The 25,991-nt window shown below is 49.0% G+C and overlaps 10 protein-coding genes across 10 annotated transcripts; 6 read left to right on the forward strand and 4 right to left on the reverse strand.

Annotated features, from left to right (window-relative positions):
• Window positions 1–392: 392 nt before the first annotated feature.
• N7473_000530 (uncharacterized protein) lies at window positions 393–1,558 on the reverse strand (the record flags this gene model as incomplete). The annotated part of the gene is made up of 2 exons (XM_057146470.1): window positions 393–1,240; window positions 1,297–1,558. 2 exons carry the CDS (start codon window positions 1,556–1,558, stop codon window positions 393–395), a joined length of 1,110 nt encoding a protein of 369 aa, XP_057014356.1.
• Window positions 1,559–2,909: 1,351 nt separating this feature from the next.
• On the reverse strand, window positions 2,910–3,495 carry N7473_000531 (uncharacterized protein; the record flags this gene model as incomplete). Its single annotated transcript, XM_057146471.1, has 2 exons — window positions 2,910–3,434; window positions 3,487–3,495. The coding sequence occupies 2 exons, from the start codon at window positions 3,493–3,495 to the stop codon at window positions 2,910–2,912; spliced, it is 534 nt and encodes a 177-aa protein (XP_057014357.1).
• Window positions 3,496–5,058: 1,563 nt separating this feature from the next.
• N7473_000532 (nucleoside transmembrane transporter FUN26) lies at window positions 5,059–6,479 on the forward strand (the record flags this gene model as incomplete). Its single annotated transcript, XM_057146472.1, has 2 exons — window positions 5,059–5,231; window positions 5,303–6,479. The coding sequence occupies 2 exons, from the start codon at window positions 5,059–5,061 to the stop codon at window positions 6,477–6,479; spliced, it is 1,350 nt and encodes a 449-aa protein (XP_057014358.1).
• A 624-nt stretch (window positions 6,480–7,103) lies between these two features.
• Window positions 7,104–8,713, forward strand: N7473_000533 (Cytochrome P450; the record flags this gene model as incomplete). Its single annotated transcript, XM_057146473.1, has 5 exons — window positions 7,104–7,286; window positions 7,398–7,717; window positions 7,813–8,200; window positions 8,304–8,478; window positions 8,565–8,713. The coding sequence occupies 5 exons, from the start codon at window positions 7,104–7,106 to the stop codon at window positions 8,711–8,713; spliced, it is 1,215 nt and encodes a 404-aa protein (XP_057014359.1).
• A 1,155-nt stretch (window positions 8,714–9,868) lies between these two features.
• Window positions 9,869–12,456, forward strand: N7473_000534 (glycoside hydrolase family 47 protein). Its single transcript, XM_057146474.1, has 3 exons — window positions 9,869–11,017; window positions 11,091–12,206; window positions 12,261–12,456. The coding sequence occupies exons 1-3, from the start codon at window positions 10,311–10,313 to the stop codon at window positions 12,295–12,297; spliced, it is 1,860 nt and encodes a 619-aa protein (XP_057014360.1). The 5' UTR covers window positions 9,869–10,310; the 3' UTR covers window positions 12,298–12,456.
• Window positions 12,457–13,211: 755 nt separating this feature from the next.
• On the reverse strand, window positions 13,212–13,572 carry N7473_000535 (U4/U6-U5 snRNP complex subunit LSM6; the record flags this gene model as incomplete). The annotated part of the gene is made up of 3 exons (XM_057146475.1): window positions 13,212–13,234; window positions 13,299–13,412; window positions 13,467–13,572. The coding sequence occupies 3 exons, from the start codon at window positions 13,570–13,572 to the stop codon at window positions 13,212–13,214; spliced, it is 243 nt and encodes an 80-aa protein (XP_057014361.1).
• A 325-nt stretch (window positions 13,573–13,897) lies between these two features.
• On the forward strand, window positions 13,898–15,148 carry N7473_000536 (small ubiquitin-related modifier domain-containing protein; the record flags this gene model as incomplete). Its single annotated transcript, XM_057146476.1, has 1 exon — window positions 13,898–15,148. One exon carries the CDS (start codon window positions 13,898–13,900, stop codon window positions 15,146–15,148), a length of 1,251 nt encoding a protein of 416 aa, XP_057014362.1.
• A 960-nt stretch (window positions 15,149–16,108) lies between these two features.
• N7473_000537 (RNA methylation protein TRM112) lies at window positions 16,109–16,699 on the forward strand (the record flags this gene model as incomplete). Its single annotated transcript, XM_057146477.1, has 3 exons — window positions 16,109–16,294; window positions 16,406–16,595; window positions 16,695–16,699. 3 exons carry the CDS (start codon window positions 16,109–16,111, stop codon window positions 16,697–16,699), a joined length of 381 nt encoding a protein of 126 aa, XP_057014363.1.
• A 550-nt stretch (window positions 16,700–17,249) lies between these two features.
• set1 (histone methyltransferase SET1) lies at window positions 17,250–20,967 on the reverse strand (the record flags this gene model as incomplete). The annotated part of the gene is made up of 2 exons (XM_057146478.1): window positions 17,250–17,353; window positions 17,421–20,967. Coding segments are annotated over 2 exons (3,651 nt in total), but the record flags the coding sequence as incomplete, so codon positions are not given.
• A 2,162-nt stretch (window positions 20,968–23,129) lies between these two features.
• gfa1 (glutamine--fructose-6-phosphate transaminase (isomerizing) GFA1) lies at window positions 23,130–25,886 on the forward strand. The gene is made up of 5 exons (XM_057146479.1): window positions 23,130–23,317; window positions 23,401–23,471; window positions 23,546–23,777; window positions 23,907–25,462; window positions 25,525–25,886. The coding sequence occupies exons 1-5, from the start codon at window positions 23,313–23,315 to the stop codon at window positions 25,743–25,745; spliced, it is 2,085 nt and encodes a 694-aa protein (XP_057014365.1). The 5' UTR covers window positions 23,130–23,312; the 3' UTR covers window positions 25,746–25,886.
• The last annotated feature ends 105 nt before the right edge of the window (window positions 25,887–25,991 follow it).

Below are 25,991 nucleotides of genomic sequence, written 5' to 3' on the forward strand. Positions count from 1 at the left end.
TTTTATAAAGGGTATCTAAATGTCTTTTGAGCCGTCTTTCTTAATAGCTCCCTGCTACCTAGGTAAAGTAAAAGGCTAGTAGGTATTATGAGGATATCTAGGTACTCAGCCTAAACCTAAGTGGCTCACCCGGGTCTTCCACCTTGGCACATGGATTCTCCTCAGTGTTCTAGTCATGCGGTCATTTTCTAGGACCCGTAGATAATCCTAACTTGATAGGTATTCACTAAGTATGGTGGACAAGGATCTTACAAAACTGCAGCTGATCAAGGAGCAGGTACTCAGCGCTGAGAGTAAACATTTGGCGGAGCTAAAGGTGCATAGTAATTAAACTTAGCCTTCCTCCATAGCAATTCTTCTTGCATTGCAATGCTTTTGGCAAGATTTTTCTCTCAAACAATTCCCAAGCCATTCTTAATCGCAACTATACTCTCGAGAATACGCTTGCGGTTTGCCAGTCCACTGTGAGGATACCACGTTCGATCGAAGGTGAGATACATCACGTCAAGTCGCATCATCTGTAACTTCATCCAAGCCGGAGGAGGAAAGCAAGACTTCCTCAAAACTTCCAGCTCGAAGAAGAGATCTTCTGCTAACCGCCTTCGCCAAAACCAACCTGGTAAATCCCACCCGAAGGCGAGGAGCATATTCCGCATGTTTCGGACATCATCCGAGGTATACTCAATGGGTAAGACCCATTCCGAAATCAAATGAGTAAGTTCTGCCGGAAGCCTATCAAAACAGGCCTGGGGGTGAGTCGAAAAGTCGTCGCGGTTGAGTGCGTCGGTAATGACCTTTTGCAGAACTGGTACGATCACTGGATTCCGATGAATATCACACCCGAGCTGAAGCTCCGGTGAGACTTGGTTCGGGCCAGGTGTCAGGTAAAATTTGTCATCGACTAGATCCTTTAATTTTGACTTTCGCCAGTGCGATCGGAGAGCTTTGATAAACCTCTCGAGGTTGATCTCGATCAGTGGCGTCTCGATGGTTCGACCAAAAAGTACCCAGCAATGAGCGTGTATGATAAAGCCGAGTCGCTTCCCTTTATACTTGACTGGCTGTCTTCCTGGCCTCGCCGCCATGCACGATGTGAATATTTGAGGATCACATCGCCCGTTTCTTCTGCCTCCAATTCTTGCGACGTTCGGGTCAGTTGGGAAGTTGTATGGATCGCTTGCTTTGTGTTGTACCATATTGATACCCGTTAAACGATATTTAGTGTCTGACTCCTTGATGACTAGATACACAGGTCAGTCCTTTCTGAGCTTTAAGAGTACACGATATGAAACTTACTAGCTCGGCAGAAACATGACCAGAGTCGAGGTAAATCACCGAAATCTGCCTCTTCGACTCTCGCAGAGGGCACCATGACATGTTTATGGCTAGACCTCCAATAACTTTTCCACGGCTGCCGATCTTTGAGCAACTGATCCTCCTCTTTAGTGTCCGCGATTCCAGTGTCATAAGTAGATGGGATCACCATTTGACAAAGTAGGCATGTTGGCGGCAGGTTTACACCTTCAGTAGACGGGTTGGTCCGACTAGGGCGCACCATAGCGATATCCACCAAGGGCAGAATGTCCACAAGGATAGGACGCACTTTTGTGAAGATAGAAGGCTTTTTCTTCAAAAATCTCCTTCTGAAAGGAAAAGGCTGAGCGATTGTCATGGACTGATGTAATTATGAATGCTTGACAGTATGTAATTATTCTTAGCTGGGCTAAGAAGGTTGGCGGAACCTTAAATGTCGATGCGAATCGCATGACCCAAGTTCCCCTAAGGTATGAGAAGAAATATCTGTGCCTTGAGCAGACTTACAAAGCTTCCTCCTCATAAGATTATGTCTTCCTTAAGCTTGTCACTCAAAGGTATTAAATATTTACCTATCTAGAATCTGGATTCGTGGTTATGTGCCCCTTGTATAAACTAACACTGTAGTCTAGATTTCTTGATCCGGACACATGGTCTCAAGCCACGGCCGAGGAGGTCTTAAAGACCAATTCACCCGCAGATTCCCTTGAATAGGCTGCTGTCTATGTTAGGACTCGTATCGGACAGGTCATACATCGCACATCGCTCAATCTACACGCGAACACGACTCCTCGCAAACTGGCGAATGGTAGGTCACGTGCTCTTCGTTGGAATGCTTTTTGTTTAGGCCAATCCGATCGCAAAGTTCTGCCACTCTCGAATGGTGGGGCCTTCTGAGCTTCCCGAATGATTTTGATCTGCACATTCTGCTTCTGCATTATTCGAGGCAGTCGACATTCGTATGGACAAAAAGGGAAAATTCGGATTGTTGACGAAGTTGAGGTTTATCGAGAGGTTAGGGCATCTAACCTTAATACACAGAATACCATGTGACCAGAAGCCATATGACAACCATATTTGATATTCGTTGAGTTTTAAGTTTCCAAATATCAATGTCTAGGTATTCAGAAATGGTCTCAGTGCTACCACTCTCAAGATGCAGGACCATACATTGATTACTTGGGCTTCCATGGAAATTTGGGCTTCCATGGAAATTTGGGCTTCCATGAGTATGCTCCATTATGAATCATCCATTTTTAGGAAGAGCAAAATAGATACATCATATTGTAGGCTAGCAGGCTCGGCGAATTGACCCAGCTATGTTGCCTTAGAAAACCTCCCCGTTCGTGCCCATTCCTTCCGCTCAGTTTTCTGATTAGGGAAAGTAGTCACCTAGTGGAGCCGTACGGTAGCTTACGAAGTATATTTTCTCCGAAGCACAATGAAAGCACTTGGCACTGGATAGCGGCTACAGCCAAGAATTCCTAAGATGTCTTAGGTAGTCCTCTCTAAGGTTGTATGCGCTGACAGAATACTGATATCTCATTGAATTTCATAGCTCCGATCTCAACTCTTCATAGATACTGAAGATATCTTTAGTGGTTCCTCAGTATCTCATCCAGAATACGCTGGACTTGGGCATCGTTTTTCTTCAAATTCCACCTATTCCAGCGCATACGTCGTGGCGCCCAGTTGAGAACACACTGGTTGATGTCATCGTACTTATACACGCGCATCCATTTGCCAACTGCAGCTATGCCGTAAACAGGGGTGCGAGCCGCGGGGGCACGTTTACCATGTGTGGCGCGTAAGTACCGATCTAATTGATCGACGGCTTCCTCCCAAACAGCACCCTGAGATTCTGTACCAGCCCTCTTGCATTGCACGATGAGGAATTTTTCCGGTTCGGTAGCATTGTTGCGGTATTGGACGACGTGAAGATCCGAGAAGCCGCGTGCACCACTCTGGGAGCCATGCTGGTCTTGGGGACGGACTATGTACTCTTGGGCAACCGGGAACTGCACACCCAAAATGGCGTTCCATAGTCCGTAAGCGGCGGACTCATGGTCGTGAAGCTTAATGGCTTCAAGTTCATTGCAGATAGCGTCGTATTGAAGGTACTAATAGCTGTTAGTCTCTGGAGGATATGACATCTGACACTTTTGCACTCACCGTGCTCATGGTTTCGGGGACGGTGCAGTTTGTAATCACCTCGTATAGGGGAGCTTATGCTTAAATAGATATCCTTAAGTATAGAAATCACTCTACTAGGCACCATCAGGCTCTTGCTGCCTACAGCCCAAGTCAGCTATATGAAACCGGAGAATGGTTTATTCAGGTAACAGTTTGAGTTATAGGCAGAATCGAATGGATAGGCATAAAGCAGCGACCGCTTGATAAGGAATGCGCTGCCAGGTAGAGCAAAATTCTGGACGGATGGGTGCCTTTTTGGGCAAACAGGCAGGCGACCTACACGCTCCCACGGCTGGATTGCATGGTTCCGCCGCTTCTTCTCTCCATCCCTCCAACCCGATCCCCATTCACCAGCATGATGGCCTACCGACAAAAATCATTTCAATTAGTAAAGCTTGCCCTGCAGATAATCGACATATATTTCGGTATTCAATAACAAATTATTGCGCCTAATTGGATTCCCTCGAGGTTAAAGTTGAGTCCGTAGCCCGCATGTCAATACATCGCCTCTTAGTTGATTTAGTATTCAACTTTTCTTCCTCCAGTAAATACTCGGGTACGCCTAATTTGAGTTACGCTGAAGGTTACAATATGTGAGTGCTTTCTGCTAGCATATCTGTTACCTCCCATCCTCGACCAAAATTTTGCGTCAGTTGCCGCTATAAGGTCTCTCTGCAAGCCTCTGGATTCATGTCAAATTAAGTGCTATGCTTCAAGTCTTCAAGTCGCTCAAGATTGACTTCTTTAATGATAGAATCTCCTTTGCTGTACTGGTCGCTGGTCTACGGAAAATGAATAAAAAATCCGATAATGGGTTCACAAGCTTAACTGATTCGGGCCTCGAGTCAACTTCGCCTTGTCTAGTCGTGTAGATGGGCTTATAGGCTTATAGACTGAGTCAATTCGAACCCTAACGCGGCTAGTTATGGGAGCAAGTCGTGATGCTCTCAAGTGATATATCATCTGCCAAATCGGGCCTTTTTTTTTTTTTTTTTTTTTTGAGAAGAACATTTTTCTTTTCTTTCGTTAGACGGAGTTGTTGGTATTACGGAAAGAAGGTAGAATCTTTAGTCATAAATATTTTGCATCGACGCTATACGATCCCTCTGACCCGATGTTAGAAGAGGAGCAAGAAGGACACGGTAATCGAAGAAATGGAGAAAGAAGCAATCGTGGTCGAATTGAGTTAATGTCCGTTGTGATTAACTAATGGAAGAAGATAACAGCCAGTTAGCTCTACAACGGCTGAATTTTATTCATGTGCAACCCAGTCATGGGAACATAGAACTATGGAGGGACATGAATAGGTACCCATTGGTAGCATTATCCGGTTGTGTTCAGACCAACGTTAGGCAGTTATGGCAGTGTTAGTACTGTTGTCAAAGTCTTCTCCACAATTGGTCACGAGGACCCACCCGAGGCGCTGGTCTCCGCTGATTCATCCAAGCTACATCCAACCTCACCTGAGCACCTTTGTAGCTCCCAGGGAGAGCTTATTCTCCTCATCAATCACGATCCGTTACACCGAACCGGGGCTTATATCAGCACAGGATGGATCGAGTCCGGAGACTTTTCATGGACCGCGGGGCCTACGAGCCGCTAGATGACTCGGCGGAGGTAGATGCTGGCGAAGATGGACACGACCAGGAAAGAGCGCCGCCTCGCTTTTCGCGACTGGAATACAGCGTCTTCTTCCTCCTGGGAGTGTCGATGCTATGGGCATGGTGAGCCATACCTGGAGTAGTCCTCAATGTATCTCACAATTATGGATCTAACATGTTGGGCCTCCCTCTAGGAACATGTTCTTGGCCGCCTCAACGTATTTCTACAATCGCTTTGAGTCGGACGAGTGGACCTCGACACATTACCAGCCTTCGATCCTCACAGTTTCCACCCTCACCAACCTCGGGACCGTATACGCTTTCGCGAAAATTCAGAAGCGCGTCTCGTACCCATGGCGTATCACGCTATCGCTGCTGATCAACTGCTTCGTCTTCACTCTACTGGCATTCTCGACCATTGTCATGAAAGATAGTTCGGTCCGCGCATACTTTGGGTTCTTGATGGTGATGGTCTTTGGCGCAAGCTTTGCCGCCGGGCTGAATCAGAACGGTGTCTTTGCGTACGTTGCGGGGTATGGTCGAGAAGAGTATACGCAAGCGATCATGGGTGGGCAGGGAGTTGCGGGTGTGCTTCCATGTGTTGCCCAGATTGTCTCTGTCCTGGCGGTGCCGAGGGAGAATAGTGGCGGACAAGCCCAGGATGGCGTACAGGGATCGTCGTCAAAGTCGGCCTTCATCTACTTCTTCACGGCAACGGGCGTGTCGGTCCTCACGCTACTGGCATTCCTCTATCTCCTCAGGAACCGACCGAACCCCAAGCAAAAGGCAACGGACGATGATGAAAATACTCCTCTTGCTGACCGTACGCCTGATAAATCGGTCAGCTTGTGGACACTGTTCAAGAAACTGCGGTATCTGTCGCTTGCTGTCTTTGTGTGTCTCCAAGTTACGATGATGTTCTTCCCAGTGTATACCTCCAGGATCTTGTCGGTCAACGACCCAACAACATCCCGGATGTTTGACACATCTGTGTTCATTCCCCTTGCATTCCTGTTCTGGAATATCGGTGATCTCAGTGGCAGATTGGCCGTTGCCTACCCTGGTTTCTCTCTGGCACACCGTCCTAAGTTGGCTTTCGTTCTGACTGTAGCACGTTTCATTTTCGTGCCTCTGTACCTGCTTTGCAACATCAATGGTACGGGGGCTATCGTGAGGAGCGACTTCTTCTATCTCTTCATCGTGCAATTGTTGTTCGGTGCCACTAATGGATATCTGGCGTCGAGTTGCATGATGGGAGCGAGTGTCTGGGTCTCGGAGGATGAGCGAGAAGCTGCAGGAGGATTCATGAGCATGATGCTAATTGCAGGACTGGCTGCTGGTAGCTTCTTGAGTTTCATCGTGGCCAGCTAAGTATCTCGACGATGAGATACTCTGTTCATACTATAGACTCTGCTGCATTGATGAGTGACGACTTGACGAATCTCGGTGTTTACATAATTCATATAACTTTTCATATACAATTGACCATTTTTCCGATTTATACTTGAATTGCCCCTTTCTGTAGAAGCTTACCATGCATGTTTGGATTGTGGGGGACAGATCAAACAGGCACGACGTTGGCCGGATCCTTCCTTTACCCTCGCTTGTATACTCGTCCTGCAAAGCGGTATATAATGTTTGTCGCCACAAATTGCCTCATGTGGGCGCTAAGCCCAACTCAAAATTCCCTCGTCGTGAAGAAGGGGATTTCTCCCTCACTCTCTTTTTCTCTCTCCTCCTCTCTCTTTCGGCGTGGCACAATTCCCCGACTCGGACTTTGCTCCGGCACGTTCTTATCTTCCCCTTCGCAGCCTCGCACAAATTGACACTGGTTGCTTGATCTACAGGATTACATTTGTTTGATAAATTCCCTGGAGTAAGGAATCCGAGAATTGATTGGAGAACGCCGCAGCCATGAATTGAAAAGGGCGACCGGTTCTGGACTGGGAGGTGTTGCTTCATGGCATCCTCCTGCTGGTGAGTCCCAGATCGTCCATGCTTGTGGAGAATGCAAAAATCAGGATTGAAACTCATCGGCAAGCAGCCATTCTCTACTTCGCAGTATGGTCCGTCTACAGTCTCTACTTCCACCCACTGAGCCGCTGCCCGGGTCCCAAGCTGGCTGCCATCTCGCCCATTATCCACATTTTGTGGGATATCCGTGGCAAGGAGCACTCGGTAATAAAAAGACTACATGACCAGTACGGCAGTGTTGTTCGCATTGCACCCAATGCACTCGTTTACAATTCCGCCGCCGCTTGGAAGGACATCTAAGGACATGGCAAAAAGGGGCTCTTCGTCAAGGATCCAGCCCTGTATTCGCCGACACCCAATGGAACCAATGCCATGATCACTGCAAATAACGAGGAGCACACCCGAATGCGCCGTCTACTCACCCATGCGTTCTCGAACAAGGCACTCAAGGAACAGGATCAGATTCTCCATGTCTACGCTGATATGCTCATTGACAAACTCGCCGGTATTGTGCGCGGAAGTCAACACCCAGTCGTTGACATGACTCGCTGGTATAATTTCACCACCTTCAATCTGATCGGGGATCTTCCCTTCGGCGAGCCCTTTGGTTGTCTCTCCGACAACAAGTACCATTGGTGGGTTATAGTTATTTTGGATGCTGTCAAGTCCAGCGCATACCTAAAGGTCTTTTGGTTTTATCCAAGTCTGCTTCCCTTGTTGATTCTTCTAGTCCCAAGACATCTGCTCAAGAAGCGCAAGGCAAGTTTACCTCATGCATTATCAAGCATGGTAACGGTGGACGTGGCTTGTCTCTTCCGGAGATTGATGTCAATGCGGGTGTGTTTGTACTTGCTGGGAGTGAGACAACTGCTGCTCTGCTTACGGGTTGTACGTATTACCTTCTGCGGCACCCGGAGAAGTATGTTCGGTTGGTTAGTGAGATTCGCGGCGCTTTTGCGCAGATATCTGAGATTAAGTTGTCTGCTCTTGTTGAGCTTCCTTATCTGAATGCTGTTTTGACTAAAATTTTACGAATCTATTCTCCTATTCCTTTTATGCTTCCGCGTCTTGTGCCTCAAGGTGGAGCCGTCATTGACGGTCAATATGTTCCTGGTAGAGTAAGTTGTGGTACTAGTTGATACTGGGCTACTGTTATTGAGCACATACGAGATCCTCAAGATGTTTGTCATATGATGAGCTAGTAAGGCTAGCCTCTTCCAGGTTTCTGTTTCAATCTCGTTGTTCTTGGCTTTTCATTCGAACACCAACTTCAATAATCCGGACTCCTTCATCCTGAGCGTTGGCTTTCTGGTCCCGAGTCTTCTGAATTCATTTCCGATCAAACGGATGCACTTCGACCATTTTCATATGGACCACGCAACTGCATCGGTCAGCAGTAAGTCAACACCCTATGCGTCGCAGGTCTGACTTTCTTTTCGTCGCATCTTCCGCTAACTCATACCCCTCCAATTCGAAGTCTAGCTGATGCCGAAATGCGTCTTATTCTCGCCAAGTTCCTTTGGCACTTTGACCTCGAGCTCCAGGTCGAATCCCTCTTTTCAATGGTCTGTCCAAAACTCCTTTTCCCTCTGGAGTCGGCCTGCGTTGTGGGTGAAGCTTCGCCATCCTAGCACTGCTTTGTGAAGTTCTTCCCTATCGCCATTCCGTTGAACATACATTAATACATTAATATCTAATTCTTATCCACTTTGGTGGGTTACTTGTCGGTCATCCGCCTCTTTTGGGAGGTGATGACTGCGAGCGTTGGAGATTTTGGAAAGGTGTCTGATACGGAGGCACTCTGCACATTTCTGCATATCCTGTCAAATATTGCATTTGCGATGGACGATAGACGGTATACTGTCTTGTGCTTAGCTCATTATGAGCCTCTAAAAGTTAATTTTTTGCTCTTCTTTGTGACTGATGTTTTTAATTCAAAAGTTGATAGTTACTTTTAAGAAAAATCTCTTAATGACTAATGTTTTTAGTTCATCCCTGGTAACTATTGTCCTTCTTGAAATTTTCTCTTTCATTTGGCTCCTCGGGTACTCTAACATAATACGATTCATCTTGAATATTGTTTCACCCTCTGACTACAGCCATTATCCACCTAACTATTTTAATTGCTCGAGGGCCTGGGCCAAGGGTCGGCTGGTGGCCACAAATGGACCCATCTTGGCGTCAGGCAACAATATGCCATTCGAACTCCTTTTGATATGAGATTGTCACCGCTCCAAGCGTGGGCAATGAGAAGACGCTCTACAATATCAACCAAGGCGAGTTAATACTGTTTAATCGAAGGCCATACCGACAGTAAGAACCTACAAGATGGAAATGGGGAATAGTCAAGCTTTGAGCGACCAAGAGATCGGAAAACAATCAAGACCCGCACCAAGACGCTTCGCCACAAAATTAATCATGAAAATGGGCATTCGGGAACGATCATCAGGTGTAACTAGCTGGATTGAGGCAAGTTCAGGGGATAGGTGGAGCCAAATGTTTCTGGCAAGGCGGGTAGTACTGGGAACATACCCCGCCATAATGTTTTGAGGGTAAGCAGAAGTACCCAGTACATCATCCCGTCCTTTCTCTATCATACTTTGTACTTTATTGTTTCGTCCCCTCGGGTCTAGAACCACAGCTAAGAATACCTGCTTGGACCCTGAACGCCATCGCCCTTACTTCAACGGGTAACACATCAATTTTTTTCTTTTTCGGGAGCCACATTGCGGCCCCTTTGCATGCCAGATCTCTCCAATCATGAGCTGGTCATTCGCTCGTCCCATCCAGCTTTCCCCATGGACGCGTGTCGTAGGTTCTATCAGAGGTCCGTCCTCTTGATGATCATCTGAACCTTGCACATTTGGTTGATCGTTTGACGGGAAAGAAGCGGGTTTGACGTGATTGTCCCACATGGGTGTACTATGCCTTTTATGTTTCCTCTCCATTTATCATCCCTGGCTGTTGACAACACTCCCTTCCTTGATATCCTTTGCCCAATGCCCAGGGCAGAATATCCTTCAATGACTTGTGATAGCCCCTCGTCTTAACCAGCCCTTTCTCAACATTCGTTTGTCTTTTTTGAATACTATCCAAGCTATCAATGGCTTAGTCTTTCCTTTTTCGCATAACTAACCCATTCCTCTATGAGCGTCATTCCCTCTCAAATCTATCAAATTTTGCCTCCTATCTTGGACAAAGCCTTTATCTCGCAGGAACACCTGCATTATGATTTCCAATCGCAAAGGTCGCTCTCTAACAACAACAATCCTTCTTCTTATTACCGCATATCTCTTTCTAGTCTGGTTACCCCTCAGTCGACTTCATGCCTGGCAGCATAAACATCCGAGACCAACCCCTATACAAAGCACTATCCTCTCACAAGATACGATCCACTTGAACTCAGCTACCGAGAGATACCCTGTCACTTCATACATTCCTTTACCGACATCACCATCATCAATTCCCAAAATCCAACATGACTTTCCACCAGAGTCCAGACCCGAGCGCAAGGCCAGAGTCAAGAAACAAAAGGCCATAAAGGAGGCATTCATGCATTCCTGGAATGGCTATAAAGACCATGCCTGGATGCGAGACGAGGTCTCACCCCAGACCGGTGGATATCAGGACTCGTTCAGCGGGTGGGGTGCTACCCTAGTGGACTCACTAGATGCACTGATCATTATGGGCCTGGATGATGAACTCGAATTGGCCCTGGAGGCTTTGGATAGAATCGACTTCACTACTACCCGCAGCGCGGAAGTGAATGTCTTTGAAATTATTATCAGATATATGGGTGGTTTCTTAGCTGCTCACGACCTGAGCCACGGGAAGCACCCAATTCTCCTTAAGAAAGCAGAAGAGCTGGGGGAGATGATCTTCAATGCGTTTGACACGCATAACCGGATGCCCCAGATGCGGTGGAACTGGTCCAAGTATTTCTTCCCAACCAGGATATCCCGGGTGGTCGCAAACTACGATGCATAGTAACTAACCGATTTCCTACAGATCTGCCCAAGGCGAAGAAATCCAGCCGTCATCGCACACAAGTCTGGCAGAAATGGGCTCATTAACCCTGGAATTCACTCGCCTGTCTCAACTGACCGGCAACCCGAAATATTTCGATGCCGTCCAGCGGATCACAAACGAGCTAGAACGGGGCCAATCCAAGACCAAAATTCCCGGACTGTGGCCATTATTCATCAATGCCAAGGATCTCACATTCGACTGGTCCCAATATTCTCTGGGTGGCTCTGCCGACTCAACATATGAGTATCTGCCCAAGGAGCACATCCTGCTTGGCGCGCAGACAGACCAGTACCGCAGCATGTATGAGAATGCTATCGAGGCGATAAAGAAGAAGCTTCTCTTCCGTGCCATGACCAAGGATGAAGATAAGCAGATTCTGTTCACTTCGAATGTTCGTGGACTGAAGGGCGGAGCTCTCCACAGTGTGCAGTATATACAGGATCACTTAAAGTGCTTCTTGGGTGGCACCGTTGGTATAGCGTCCAAGATCTTCAATCGTACAGAAGATCTTTCTATTGCTCGTGGTCTTACGGACGGGTGTATCTGGGCGTATGATTCTATGCCAACGGGGATTATGCCTGAGACCCTGGAAGTCAGTCCCTGTGCGGAAATTGATAAATGCCCATGGGACGAGGGCAAATGGTACGAAGATGTTCTCGGCCAGCCAATACATTCGAGGGAACACCTCGAGCGAGCGCAGAAACAAGTCGAGGATGAAGGACTCCCACCTGGTATCGTCGGGATCGCAGATCCAACATACAAGCTTCGGTACAACCTCCATTCTACAATTCTGGTCGCTGTGCCCATGTGGTCGGTTGTACTAATTATTTCACTCAGACCCGAGGCTATCGAGTCCATCTTCATCATGTACCGCATCACCGGCGACAAGTCGCTTCAAGATGCAGCGTGGCGCATGTTCCAAAGCATCGACAAAGTAACGCGCACAAAGTATGGCCACTCCGCCATCGAGGACGTGCGCAACCCTCTGCCAAAGATGAGCAATAAGATGGAAAGCTTCTGGCTTGCTGAGACACTCAAGTATCTGTATTTGATCTTTTCCGAGCCTAACCTTGTTAGCTTGGATGAGTATGTTCTGTGAGTGGACCTTGAATCTTACATACATTCGTTCTGTGCTAATATTTTCTTCAGGAGCACCGAGGCTCATCCGTTCAAGCGACCATCTTGATGGGTATCAAGACATAGTCTGCTCTGGTGTTTCTTTCTGCTGCTCGTGCCATTTAGCGTTTGCATAGACTGTTAGGATCGGTGTTGTGGACATGGGCTGGCGTTAGATATCGTTAAGCATGCATACACTCATTTAATCCTAATCACAGGAACACAATAGACACTCTCCAGACAAATGGTGGTGTTACTGATATCTGGAGACCTTCCACTTCTCGCTATATATTTATTGTTCCGGCTACCTACGACTACATATATCTAAGTCCTAGGTAGCTTTCACTCTTTTTAGAGGTCCCTTTGCATGTCTCCTAGATCATGTCTCAAGATAGCTCAGTCATTATAATTCGCTTTACTTTTTGAAGCCTTGCTGAGAATACCATGCTGAAAGCTTCGTCGAGGTGAAAGTATGGAACGTCAGTGAAATTTTAGCTTCTGCCCAAGCGTCCAACTGTAGCCAAAACTTCGAGATGGAACAGGTTGGATAGGTATTCCCGTGTATATTTATTTGAAGGTGAACCGAGATCGGTAGGTTACGACTTTACACAATGAGGGGCAAATGATGGTAAATCCGGCTCACTCTCTAGGTATCAGGCACCCCTTGATTTGCTTAGAGCGTGAGTGGTATGATATTTCTGTACCGAATCACCAAGTAACTGCTTCTTAACGCAGGAAGATCATGCATACCATCATGGCTGGGCGGAATAGTGATCATGAAAACCAGCCAGCGTAGCACATGTTAGAAGGCCACATATAATATGGTAGGCCATTCTGGGAGAAAACACCCGAGCTCCAGGGGAAAAAAAGAACCCGCGTCCTTCCACGGTATGAGTGTGGGATTATGATAAAAGCGGATCCAAACCACCTAGCAAATATCACTTTACGCCGGGGCTGCAAAGGGCACTAGGAAAGTGAACCTCTTCAGGCTGCGGAGATATAGAGAACTAGCAAAACGACAGGTGTCAGACAATCTATAACACACCCAAGTATTCGATAGCATGTACGCACCATTGTTTCCTCGCACAAAAGCATCTCCGTAGCTACGACGGTGCTTTCCGTTGACGAATTCCTCGGTCTTCTCGAGGGCGATGTTCATGTAGCCATCGACTGATTGGAGCTCACCTACAGAACAATTAGCTAGGCCGCTCACAAATAAAGCTCCCATGATGAAAATACCCTTGTACACAACGCCGGAATTGAGCTTCACGATCACCGGGGCGCCGATGATCTCGCTGAGGAAGGCCGAGGGGTCTTTTCCCTCTGAGGATGCGCCGTTCTCCATCTTGAGTTGTGGTCTAACGTCGCGGGGGGGTTAGGGCCTCTGTTTCTAAATATTTCAAACCGATCAGTAAGAAGCTATTGCATGTGGGCACTGGGAGGACATACCTGGTGGAGCTTGGAGAAGGAGCGGGGATGTTCGTGGGTGCTGAAGGTGAAGCAGATAAGATTCCGAAGGCGGTAAGGCGCGTTGCACCGCGACAAAGCAGTCGCTTTGGAAATACGACCTTAAACCATCGCAAACACTCGCTCGCCTGTCTTTCTTTCTTCTCTTTCTATTCAAGTGAACCTCGATCGCCGTGCGAACCTCAGTGTTCCTTTACACTGCGATGCGATCCTTTTTTAATAAGCCCGCCTGGGCAACCAAAACCGACGACTCGGGCACCGAATTCTACCGCCGATCTGGACAAACCTACTCCGACATTGTCGCGGCCAACCGTGAGGCGCACAGAAAGCAGAAGCTCGCCGCTCAGTTCGCTGAAACTGCCTCTTCTCCGGCCCCCGAAGAGAGTCGAAAGACCAAGCGACCACGAAAGTCAGATGAGCATGAGGAGAAACCAGAGGGGGAGGAGGAGAATCCCGAAACTACAAGCTCACCAAAGCCGGACGACGAAAGTGAGGCTGAAGAACAATCCAGGCGGTCTATTTCAACGCCTGGCGAGAAAGGCATTCTATCTGGGAGTCCGGAACGAAATGATGATGATGAACCCCAGCCCACGACCATTCCAAGTCCTGTTCATGTTGACTCTACGGAGAGTCAATCCACGGACCACTCAAATATCCCCTCTACACACCAAAACCCGGACGACGGCCTGCAAAGAACCCGGCATATAATAGACTTGGACTCAGAGGATACAAGCCGTGATACTCCCTCGAAGCATTTAGCTAGAGGGACCAATTTCCCACCTGCACAACCGTCGCCCACTCCCGCTCCTGCTCCTCCACCACCACCTCCTGTGGAAGACCAAAGAGTGCATATCCTTATAACATCTGAAATCCCAAACACCAAGCCATTGATCATCCAGCGCAAGATATCCCAGGCCCTGAAAGACGCCCGCCTAGCATGGTGTGAGCGACAAGGCTTCACCGAACAAGAAACGTCAACCATCCAGCTTTTTTGGAACGGCGTCCGGGTCTTTGACGTGTCAACCTGTAGAAGATTCGACATCAAGTCAGACAAGAAGAAATTCTTAAATATAGAAGACGATCCCGATGCGGAACAAACTGAGCTTAAAATCCACATGGAGGCAGTCAGCACTGATCCACTCATGATGAATCGTCGTGGTCCTTCTTCTCCAGATATCGGCGGTGGTTCTCCCGCTCCTCCAAACCCGGACGATGAACCGGGTAATGAGCCGATGAAGTTGCTTTTGAAAAGTCCCGGGCTGAGTGACTTCAAGATTAAAGCCAGACCTAAGACATTGGTGTCGAAGGTGATAGCGGCTTTTCGAGACAAGCAGAACATACCGGTTGAGAAAACTCTGCATCTTGTCTTTGATGGTGATATACTTGAGCCTGATTCTTCTCTGGGTGAAAACGATATCGCCGACCTCGACATGCTGGAAGTGTTGATTAAGTGATGATCGGGGGAAGATATGGATGGCTGGGAGCTACTGGCCCTTGAACGCCCGGTTTGTCTCCCCGCCGTCAGCTTTCTTTCATTTTTCAACATTGCTCTTTCTTACGAGTATACGTTCAATATACCTCCCATTTTGAATGAGCAGATGACTTTGTTCCAGGCAATTTACACGTAACTAACCTTAAAAGCTTATCGATCTGCTTGTAGTTCAAAATTTTTGCGCCTATTTACTGATCTGATTTTCACGTCTATCGTCTGTCAATGGTCTGCTTATTAGCATGAAATACCATCGACAGTTCAATCCCAAGTTTATTTTCATAAAAGTTCAAAGACTATCCAGTCGCGAATTGCTAAACCGACGATACAAGATTGCTAATCACACGATAAACACTCATTTGGGGTTTAGCGCAGTAACTGCATTACTATCTTCTAATTAGGATATCCTTATAGTTGTTCAAGAGAAACGAACCAACTAGACATGGTATAATCACTCTTATTTAAATGGTCTTCCTAAATGTCTTTCGAATCATCTTTCTTGATAGCACCAATACCGTTCAACTGGTGATTGCGAAGATGAGTCTGAAATTTGTTCGATTTCCAAACTTATGGAGCCCTACTGTAGGATATGATAATAGTATTACTACGCCAAATCGGAATAAGGGGTGTATCTATCCTGTCGACATCTTCCTCTCACCCTATACTTGCTTATCGATAACAGATCACATGATGTGGGGCTCTCCGCGGGTTTTTTTCTCGAACTCAACCCTCACCAGTATAATTCACATCAACGCGCAAAGAGACCAAATTCCTTTTCTGAAAAACACACCACAGCGAGGGATACAGTATCATCTCAAGAGTAAATCCGACCAACTATCCAATTCCCCAAATTCTCACCACTCCAACCACACGATAACAAAACACTCACCCCACCTCTACACCACCATCTACTGCCACCAGCACAATGAAAGTTATCACAGCCAACTTCGTCACCTGCGCCGTCAAGGAATGCAAGACCTCCGCCGCCTCTTTCCCGCTCCACTTCCACGACGCCGAGCTCGAACAACAGGAACTTGATTTCCAGCCGGAATTCATTCGCAATGTGCTTCCCCGCGTGGACTGGGATAGTTTGCGGATTACGGCTAATGAGGTAGGGCAGCACCGCAGCACACCACACATTACTTCCCCAAACTGGAAAAGAGAGAAGAAAAGATGTGTGAGAAGGAATATCAGCTGATAATTGACCTATTTTACGCTATAGCTCGGCTTCCCCAGCCTTCCCGAAACAAAACCCGAAGGCGACGCATTGAACGAGGAACAGACATTGAAGGATCTACACCGTCTACTCCTGGAGACGCAGGTGATTGAGGGCAAACTTGTTTGTGGGAATTGTGGGCATCAGTATGTTATTAAGGAGGGGATTGCTAATTTCTTGTTGCCGAGTCATTTGGGTACGTATCTTCTTTTATTTTTCTCGGACTAAAGTTCTTTTTGAAGGTGATATGGATATTCTTGAGATGTGTGAAACTGACTCGATCTTCTACACACAGTTTGAAGAGATACAAGTCTTGGATTATGCAAATGTTTTCTGTTTCTGATATTATACCTTTTCGACACCATCTTTCCTATACGCTATACTCCAGTCAATTCAATACCCATTCAGTGCAATTGATTACAATCCATATCAAGACTCGCCCCGGACGAAACTGCAAAAGCTCTCACGAAGTTAATTGAATATTCACCATAGCGAAGGCGCTCGACGAGGGATGAGAAAAAAAGACACTATTTCTGTTCTACTACGGCATGTCTAACCAAACATACATCATGTTTACGAATAACGAGGCACTGGCAAGAAATTGTGGAATTTTGCATATTGTACATGAGGGCTGTGTGTTATAGCGCTTGAAATCACAATTCCCAAAATCATACAGGCCTTGGATGCTCCCACCCTCCGAAACGCCCAACCATGTTTTCAACGCCGTCCGGGGAGGATCAAAGAAAAAGGAGAAAAAAAGAGCATAGATGGAAGATGAAGATAGAAGCCCTTTAAAAAGAGAGATGGTAGTAATAGTGGCAATGGCAGTAGCGGTGGCAGTGATAGCGCCTTAATTGAGGAAACCCTTGCAGCCGGTTGAGCCACAGAGACATGGAATGCGATCGTCGCTATCCCATTCGCGCTCGAACTTGTAGTCGTATGTAAGTTCCTCATCTGTAGATTAAGTACTCGTCAGCGAAATGTTTCTGTGGAAGACTTGTAGAGTGTTGACAATACATACCTCGTTCAATGTCCCGGAGCGCGTAAATCACAATACGCTTACTGCCATCGACCTTGATGATCTTGGCAGTACAATTGGGCGTACAGCTGTGATTGATGAACCGCGCAATACCACCTCGTTTAGTCGCGTCGATGACCGTATTCTCATCAATACGGAACAGATAACTACTACCGATTCCGCTCTTGAGATACCGGCGTTCGCGCATATCTGCCACTTGCTGACGCACTTTCTCACCGACGTATTCGATGATCATGTCGTTGGCAGTGATGTTCTCTTCCGCGTACAATCCCCAATTGTGAATGGCAGATCGAGCGAATCGTACAGGCTTCTTTCGCTTCTTAAGCTGATTGAACCTGAGAACATCACCTTCACCACTAGAAGTAGGCAGAGCTTGCTTCTGAGCGTTGATATCGGCAATGAGTCGGCGATTGTTGACACGGGTTGACCGGGACGAAGACTTGGAGATGACCTTGGCGGCTGCGATTCTGGCTGCCTCGGCGGCCGCGGCTTGGGGATCGGCCTTGGCCAAGGCCTCACGTTCTTCTCGAGCTTTTTGGACTTTGATGCGATGTGGGAGATACTTGGACTTCTCGGCTTCCATGATTCTCTTTCGGCCTTCAGTCCGGGCGGCACCGGTGGCATTGGGCACGTAGTAGCCGGTGATACCGATAACTTCGCGGGTGGGACCCTTAGCTTCCAGTTGATTGAGAGCCTTGATCTCCTTCTGTCGCCACGCCCAGGAACTGAGGTCACCAAGACTGGAAGTAGATTGGTTGAGCAAGACCTCCCGAAGGAATTGGATATCTTCATCATCCTTGATCAGTTGTTGCCAGCCATCCAGATCTAGAATGATGCTCTCGTCATCTTCCACGGTGGCACGTGGTTCATGCTTGGACACACCCCAATCGATTTCGGGCTTGGGCTTTTCAGAAACTTCGGTATCCCAAGGCTCGCCAATCGGCAGATCATCAGGCACAGGACCCTTGTCAGTGACAAGATCAGATGGCAGTTTCTCCGGCAGGGGAATTTCATCGCGATCATCAATTGTTTCTCCTTTCCCTTCAAGAAGATCAACATCAATTCCGGCCGGAGTCTCAGGATGTTCATCCTCCACCGTCCCTTCTGATGGCCCGATACTAAAGAGCTCATCATCATGCCGTTGCCGCTTGCGAGCATCAAGCTCTCCGGTCAACCGCTTTCGCTTCCGTGAGCTGGGCGAGAGTGTCTCATCATCAAGCAAATTGTCATTTGCGGTTGCAACACCGCCTTCTTCAAAGGCCTCCAGTGGGTCTGATTGATACTCTTCCTCATCCTGCTCAGACACAGAAGAGACAGAAGTTGCACGGCTCGGCGGGCGACTACTTCTCTCCTCGGTGTATCTCGTAAGAGGAGTCCGCTGATCATCATCCGAGTCCTCGTCATCGTGGAGCTGCTGCAACCGATGATAGAGCGGGCGAACCTCTCTCGGTCGGAGAGGCTGCCGGCGCCGTTCATCCACAAAGGCTGCACCTGCACGGTCAAGACCATGAGCCTTGCGAATACGCGGCAAAGCTAGCACATTGAGATTCGAGGATCGGAGTGGATCCCGCTGATGTTCCGATCGAGAGTCCGGAGTGCCTGCGGAACTATCCACGCCGATTCGGAAAGCTGGCCGCTTGGTGCCCGTGCCTTCTGGACCTGGAATTCCCAATTTCTCCCGTCTGGCTGCATGCCTACTGGGGTCGAGATAGTCGTACAGAGTCGGCGCAGCAATGCGGGACTTGACATCTTCGAGTAGCTTGTCTCGAAGGTCCCGAATGATGACCGCCAGAACCTCTCGACAGGGATCCAGATCCAACGCACGTTGTTTCTTTTCTTCCTCCACATCCAGCTCAGCCTCCTTCTTGGCTCTCTCCTGCTCGGACTTTTCTCGTTGTTCGGCGCGAAGGCGTTCGGGACTTGGACTGCGCACGTAATTGGGGTTTCCGTAGGGCTGGCTTTCCATGTTCATGATGTAGGTGAAGAGGGGCTGCATGTGGCATAGCCGGAAGCATCTCTCGGTTTCCTGCTCACCCGCGCGAGAATTGTGAAATATAACATAATATCCCGTCTTGTCGCATCGAATGGATTTGTAGTCAACCATCTTCAGGCGTTTCTTCAAGTGGGGGACGGTGGTGCTAAGAACTGGGACATAGCAATGAGCAATGAAAATGTAAGGCTCGCGCTTGATCTGGCTGAGGATCGGAGTCTCTTCGACGAGAGATTGTACGGTCGGAGCCCGAATGGCCGCTCGAGGTCCTTCCGGGATGACCAGCCCGGGTCGCATGGTGGATCGACCGGAGGGACCTTTCGGTGCGGTTGGTGGAGGTTCATTCTTCTTAGCTTGGAGCTCGGCGGACTTGGATTCTGCGGCGGTGGCTGCGGCGGACGCGGTTTTGGAGGCCAATCGTTGCGACTCGATCAGTTTGGAGGCCATGCGTTCCGACAAAATCCCATCTCGATCTATTTCAACCCGAATCCGACGAGTGCCAATGCGCTGCTCCTTCTTGCACTCCATGTACGCGCGCCTCGCTGCACTCGAAGCGGAGATTGGCCCACTCCCGCGAAACGAAGCGCTGTCCTTGTATTTGATGGAGCAAATCCCCAGGAACCGGCCAGTGATCGGGTCCGTCCGGTTGTTGATCTCCGCGATTTCACCGAAGCTGGAGAACAGCGCACTGATGGGAGCCACGGGAGTGAGCGGGTCAAAGCCCGTCACGACGACCTGCACTGGAGGACCGGGTCCAATGCTTGTCGTCGGATCATATGGCCATTGCTTCAAGGTATACGGCATCGGCCGATACTTGGTCTTTTGCTTGCAAGCCGACCCACGCGAGTAGTTGGGGATTGCCAGGCGGGGGTCGGGCGGGGCGCTCTGGCCATTCGCAACAATTTCGGCATACTCGGGCTTGCGACGCTTCTCCTTGGACGGCCGCTTGTCCAGGTCGGGGTCATATACGATCTTACGGCCCTTGACCACGATTTCTTGGCGAGTTTGTGATTGGGGAGTCGGCGGGGTGTGAATGGGGGTGACGGACGACTTGGAAGGTTCTGCTTTTGAATGAATAGCAACAACTGGCGATTTCTTGCCCGCGATCTTGGGCGAGCCTGTTACTTTGCGTGGTGGAGAGGATTCTGTGTTGGTGAGGGGTGTGAGAGTGTCGATATGAGGTGGAGGATGAGAGTCGGCGACAGTTGGCGGCAGGGCCCCATTGTGCTCTTTCTGGGTCAGCGACGCTGCAGGACCCCCTGCCGCCGTGCCGGATGAAGATTGAGTGATATCTCCATCCGCAGCATGGTCTTTGGATACCCCACCCGTCGCGGATGCGCTGGGCGCGCCGGGCGTTCGGAGATCGGATGGCTGTGTCTCCCCATCGCAACTTTTGCCTCGCCGATCCTTGACCTTGACGCGCTTCTGCGACAGAACCGATGGTGCAGTGGGAAAAAGTCCGCAAACCCGGCCGAGGCGCGTGACATGGTGTGAGATGTGGCTACACGCCCGAGACGGCCTCGCAACGACCAGGCAGCATCCTTGACCACAGGGTTTTGATGAGAACCCAAGTGGCTAGGAAGAGGATCCCCAGCCCAGGACTATAGTGGCGAGGTCGAGGAAGGGGGGAAGGGGGGAGGAAAGGGACAAGACCAGCAAGAGGATTTCGACTTTTGCCCTGTAACCCGTGGAAGGGACAATTAATTCAACGCGAAAGCGAGTTTTGCAGGGGACAGTTTGAGCGAAAACAGTAGGCGGTGAGGATGGAAGAAGGGAAGAAGGTAGGGCGGTGAGAAGCACCAAGAAGTGGGGACTCGGAGAGGGGTCACATGACTAGGTCACCAGTTGGTGGTACAACACCCAAGATAGACACCATAACCAGGAATATTACTTTTCATGTGATCTACTATATCTTTGAATATTTGTTCCATCTTCTCACGAGTTCATGAGCAGAATCCTGGAGAAATACCTGTATGAAAGTTGGCAACTGATCCCTTCCGTCGTTCTTTGCAAAGATGAGACTAATATAATCCATATACCTTGTTCACGGATGCCATTCACATTACAAATATACATGGTTCTTTTTTCCAATCAAGCATCAAGTGCATCCGCAGCAGGTACAAAACTCTGCTGCATTCTGGAAGACAGGCTTACGATGCAAACCATCCGGAGTATGTATGCCAAGGCGGTCAAGCCATTCACAACCTCTTTACGGTCGTCAACACAGGGGTATCATCTGTCATGCTAATTGGTCAGTACCAGGAGGCCAAGAACAAAGATCTTCTTCTACAGAGAGCAGTGGTCAAAGTAAGGCTGAAGAAGAGGCATGTAATGCCGAATGGCGGCTGCAAAAGTAGGGGGCCAACGGGATGAGGGCTGTGGCTGAGCAGAAGCCGAGGAGAGCCAAACGAGCAAAAATAGCATCCGACCGTCAATAGTTTGGCAACTCGGATTGTGAGACCCGGTGGGAACGGGACCGGGTTGGCGTCGCAGAATGCCCCCACGGTAAAAATAAACATCATCGGTTGCCCCTAACAAGGTAACTAACTACTAGTTGACTAGCTTCCATGCCGGGAAGTCTCCAACTTCTCTGAGAGGGAAGAAGAGACGAGCTCGGAGCTAAGTTAGTAGTTAGTAGCTACAGATATGTGTAAGTATGTGTTGGTTGCCCCTCCGTCTAGCAGATCTTGTGCGGGATAGCCGAGACTCCACATGTGTAGCCTTCCTGCAGGGGTTTCTGAAATGTGCTGGCCTCTGGTTCGTCGCCACCAGCTACATTCACGAAGCCACCACTTTATAGGTACGACGTGCTAAACCCTGAGGTAAAATATGGCGATAGCTATGAGAAAATAACAGCGGATCGTCTGTATGACAGGAGTTATGGAAAGGGGAAATATTCATTCCATAGACTAGTTCAAAAGGGGAAGTATAAGAAATCTGGGTTCATTAGTACCCTCCTAGTTCATCAGGTAATCAATCAGTCGGTCAAGTATTGCAGAGTCTTGACGATTTGACTATGATGACTGATTGCTTTGGTGATGGCAAGAATCTCGCCCCATTGAGATCTATAACCCGCATGAACACGGCATACTCCGTCTGACGAGTAAAACCATGACGATGATGCATTACTCTGCATGGTTGTGAGAATGAGCAGAGTTGCGTTATGATCCATTCTCTCCATGATGATTTCCTATTATTATGATGAAAAGATTATTTTTATTCCCAGCATTCAAGAAAAAGTGGGGTACCTGAGGCCATCTTCCCTCTCATAGGCTCGGGCCATGCCAGAAGGCCCCTCTCCATTGACTCTCCAGCCATGGAACACCAGCAGAGGTGAGACATGATCGGTGACGGGGCTGACGCATAGGCCCGGTAGCTGGAGGAGAGAAAAAAAACTTAGGGACACAGGTGCATAGAACCTAGGTTCTGACTGACAGGCCCCCTGGGTAAAGAAAATAAACAAAAACAAAAAAAAAAATAGGGAACTGGGAACTGGGAACTGGGGAAAACAAGAGCTACTAAGAATAAACATTGGACTTGATTAGGAGAATGGAGAATACAGTACATAATTGTCAATTATGGTCATTGTTGGTTAGGATGATCTATTATTATGATGGGAGGAGCAACAGGGCGGTGGGCATTTCAGATCGGTTTCCGATCCACACCCCTCCCTGGCCTCCAGCTTGCCTTCCCCTCTATAAATACGATTCAGCCTCTCGCAACTTTCGTCCCATCCGGTTCCTCCTCCTCCTGCCTATTTTCTTTCCTACTCTCTCTTCCCACCTTCAACTACTCTCTCCCACTTCTACTAATCAACCTTCTTCCTTTTCCCCCCAACTACTCCAATCGCTTGATTCGTTCTATTTGTTTAATACTTACCCATCATGTGGTACGTGGCGCTTTCCCCCTCCTCTCTTTCTTTCAGCAACGGGGAAAAACTGAATGGTGCTCACATGCTTTTCTCATTTCTAGTGGAATCTTCGGCTACATCAACTACCTGGTCGAGCGGGACCGCCAGTTCATCATTGACACTCTCCTCAATGGTATGTTCCCAACACCTGTTTTGCTCTCGCTCAAAAGTGGGGAACCGCTGCTAATCTGAAACAACAACACTTAGGCCTCTCCAGACTGGAATACCGCGGCTACGATTCAGCCGGTATGGCTGTCGATGGTGACAAGAAGAACGAGGTGCAGGCTTTCAAGGAAGTTGGCAAGGTCGCTAAGCTCCGTGAGCTCATTGCCGAGACCAAGCCCGACATGACCAAGACCTTCGAGTCGCACGCTGGTATTTCTCACACCCGCTGGGCCACCCACGGCACCCCCTCCCGTGGTAACTGCCACCCCCACCGGTAAGTCATTTCTTGGAGAACACATTGTTGGCCCTCCCTATTCAACCCCTCACTGGGAACGAAACACCATGTGAATGAAGGGGGGCAACACCCAAACTTCCGAGCTAATGCGTTTATCCCCCTTCACAGATCCGACCCCTCCTGGGAGTTTGCCGTCGTTCACAATGGTATTATCACCAACTACAAGGAATTGAAGGCTCTGCTGGAGACCAAGGGCTTCCGCTTCGAGACTGAGACCGATACTGAGTGCATTGCCAAGCTGGCCAAGTACCTGTATGACCAGCACCCCGACATTGAGTTCACCGTCCTGGCCAAGGCCGTCATCAAGGAGCTCGAGGGTGCTTTCGGTCTGCTCCTCAAGTCCGTTCACTACCCCCATGAGGTCATTGCCGCCCGCAAGGGTTCTCCCCTGGTCATTGGTGTCCGGACCTCCAAGAAGATGAAGGTGGACTTTGTCGATGTCGAATTCTCGGAAGACGGTGCTCTTCCCGCGGAGCAGGCCTCCCAGAATGTCGCTCTCAAGAAGTCCGCTACCAGCCTGTTGGCCCCTCCCGACAAGTCGCTGCTGCACCGTTCTCAGTCCCGTGCCTTCTTGTCCGATGACGGCATTCCCCAGCCCGCTGAGTTCTTCCTCTCCTCCGACCCCTCGGCCATCGTCGAGCACACCAAGAAGGTCCTCTACCTCGAGGACGACGACATTGCCCACATTCACGAGGGTCAGCTGAACATCCACCGTCTGACCAAGGATGACGGTACCTCCAACGTCCGTGCTATCCAGACCATCGAGCTGGAGCTCCAGGAGATCATGAAGGGCAAGTTCGACCACTTCATGCAGAAGGAGATCTTCGAGCAGCCCGAGTCCGTCGTCAACACCATGCGTGGACGTCTCGATGCTGTGAACAAGAAGGTTACCCTGGGTGGTCTTCGCCAATATATCTCTACTATTCGCCGTTGCCGTCGTCTCATTTTCATTGCCTGCGGTACCAGCTACCACTCCTGCATGGCTGTGCGTGGTGTCTTCGAGGAGCTAACTGAGATCCCCATTGCCGTGGAGCTGGCCTCCGACTTCCTGGATCGTCAGGCTCCCGTCTTCCGTGACGACACCTGCGTGTTCGTCTCCCAGTCCGGTGAGACTGCTGATTCTCTCATGGCTCTCCGCTACTGTCTGGAGCGTGGTGCCCTGACTGTTGGTATCGTCAACGTTGTCGGCTCGTCCATCTCCCTCCTCACCCACTGTGGTGTCCACATCAACGCCGGTCCCGAGATTGGTGTTGCCTCTACCAAGGCCTACACCTCCCAGTTCGTCGCTATGGTCATGTTCGCTCTGTCCCTGAGCGAGGACCGTGCCTCCAAGGCGAAGCGCCGTGAGGAGATTGTCGAGGGTCTCGGCAAGGTCTCTGACCAGTTCCGCCAGATCCTGAAGCTCAACGAGCCCATCAAGGAGATGTGTGCCAAGTTCTTCAAGGACCAGAAGAGTCTGCTCCTGCTGGGTCGTGGTGCTCAGTTCCCCACTGCTCTTGAGGGTGCCCTCAAGATTAAGGAGATTTCCTACCTCCACTGCGAGGCCGTCATGTCCGGTGAACTCAAGCACGGTGTTCTGGCTCTCGTTGACGAGAACCTACCTATTATCATGATCCTCACCCGTGACAACCTGTTCACCAAGTCCCTGAACGCCTACCAGCAGGGTGAGTACTTCCCTTTCGCAACTTCATTATTCGCCATGTCCATCCACTAACTCATTCTCTAGTCATTGCTCGTGGCGGTCGCCCCATCGTTATCTGCAACGAGGATGACCCCGAGTTCTCCTCTGCCCAGACCGAGAAGATTGTCGTTCCCAAGACTGTGGACTGCCTCCAGGGTCTGTTGAACGTCATCCCGCTGCAGCTGATCTCCTACTGGCTGGCTGTTGGCGAAGGCTTGAACGTCGACTTCCCTCGTAACCTGGCCAAGTCCGTGACTGTCGAGTAAATGGGAAGCGGGGCTTCAAAGAAAGTATTCAAGTAGACGACTGCAATGATCTCCTGTTCCCTTACCTTTGGGTGTTAATGCCTGTGTTTTGTTAAGCTTATTCCCAAGAATGGAATCGTGTTATATTTCTGGTGTCAACAATGTCTGTTGTAAGTCTTCAGAACAGTATAAGAGTACGGTAAAGATTAGCCAAAATCTAGTCAATGCCTTTAATTATATCAAATTAAACTATGTTCTCATGGTAAA

The sequence above is a fragment of the Penicillium subrubescens genome (assembly GCF_028828155.1).
Source record: "Penicillium subrubescens strain IBT 31985 chromosome Unknown utg000001l_segment0_segment0, whole genome shotgun sequence".
Taxonomy (NCBI): Eukaryota; Fungi; Ascomycota; class Eurotiomycetes; order Eurotiales; family Aspergillaceae; genus Penicillium; species Penicillium subrubescens.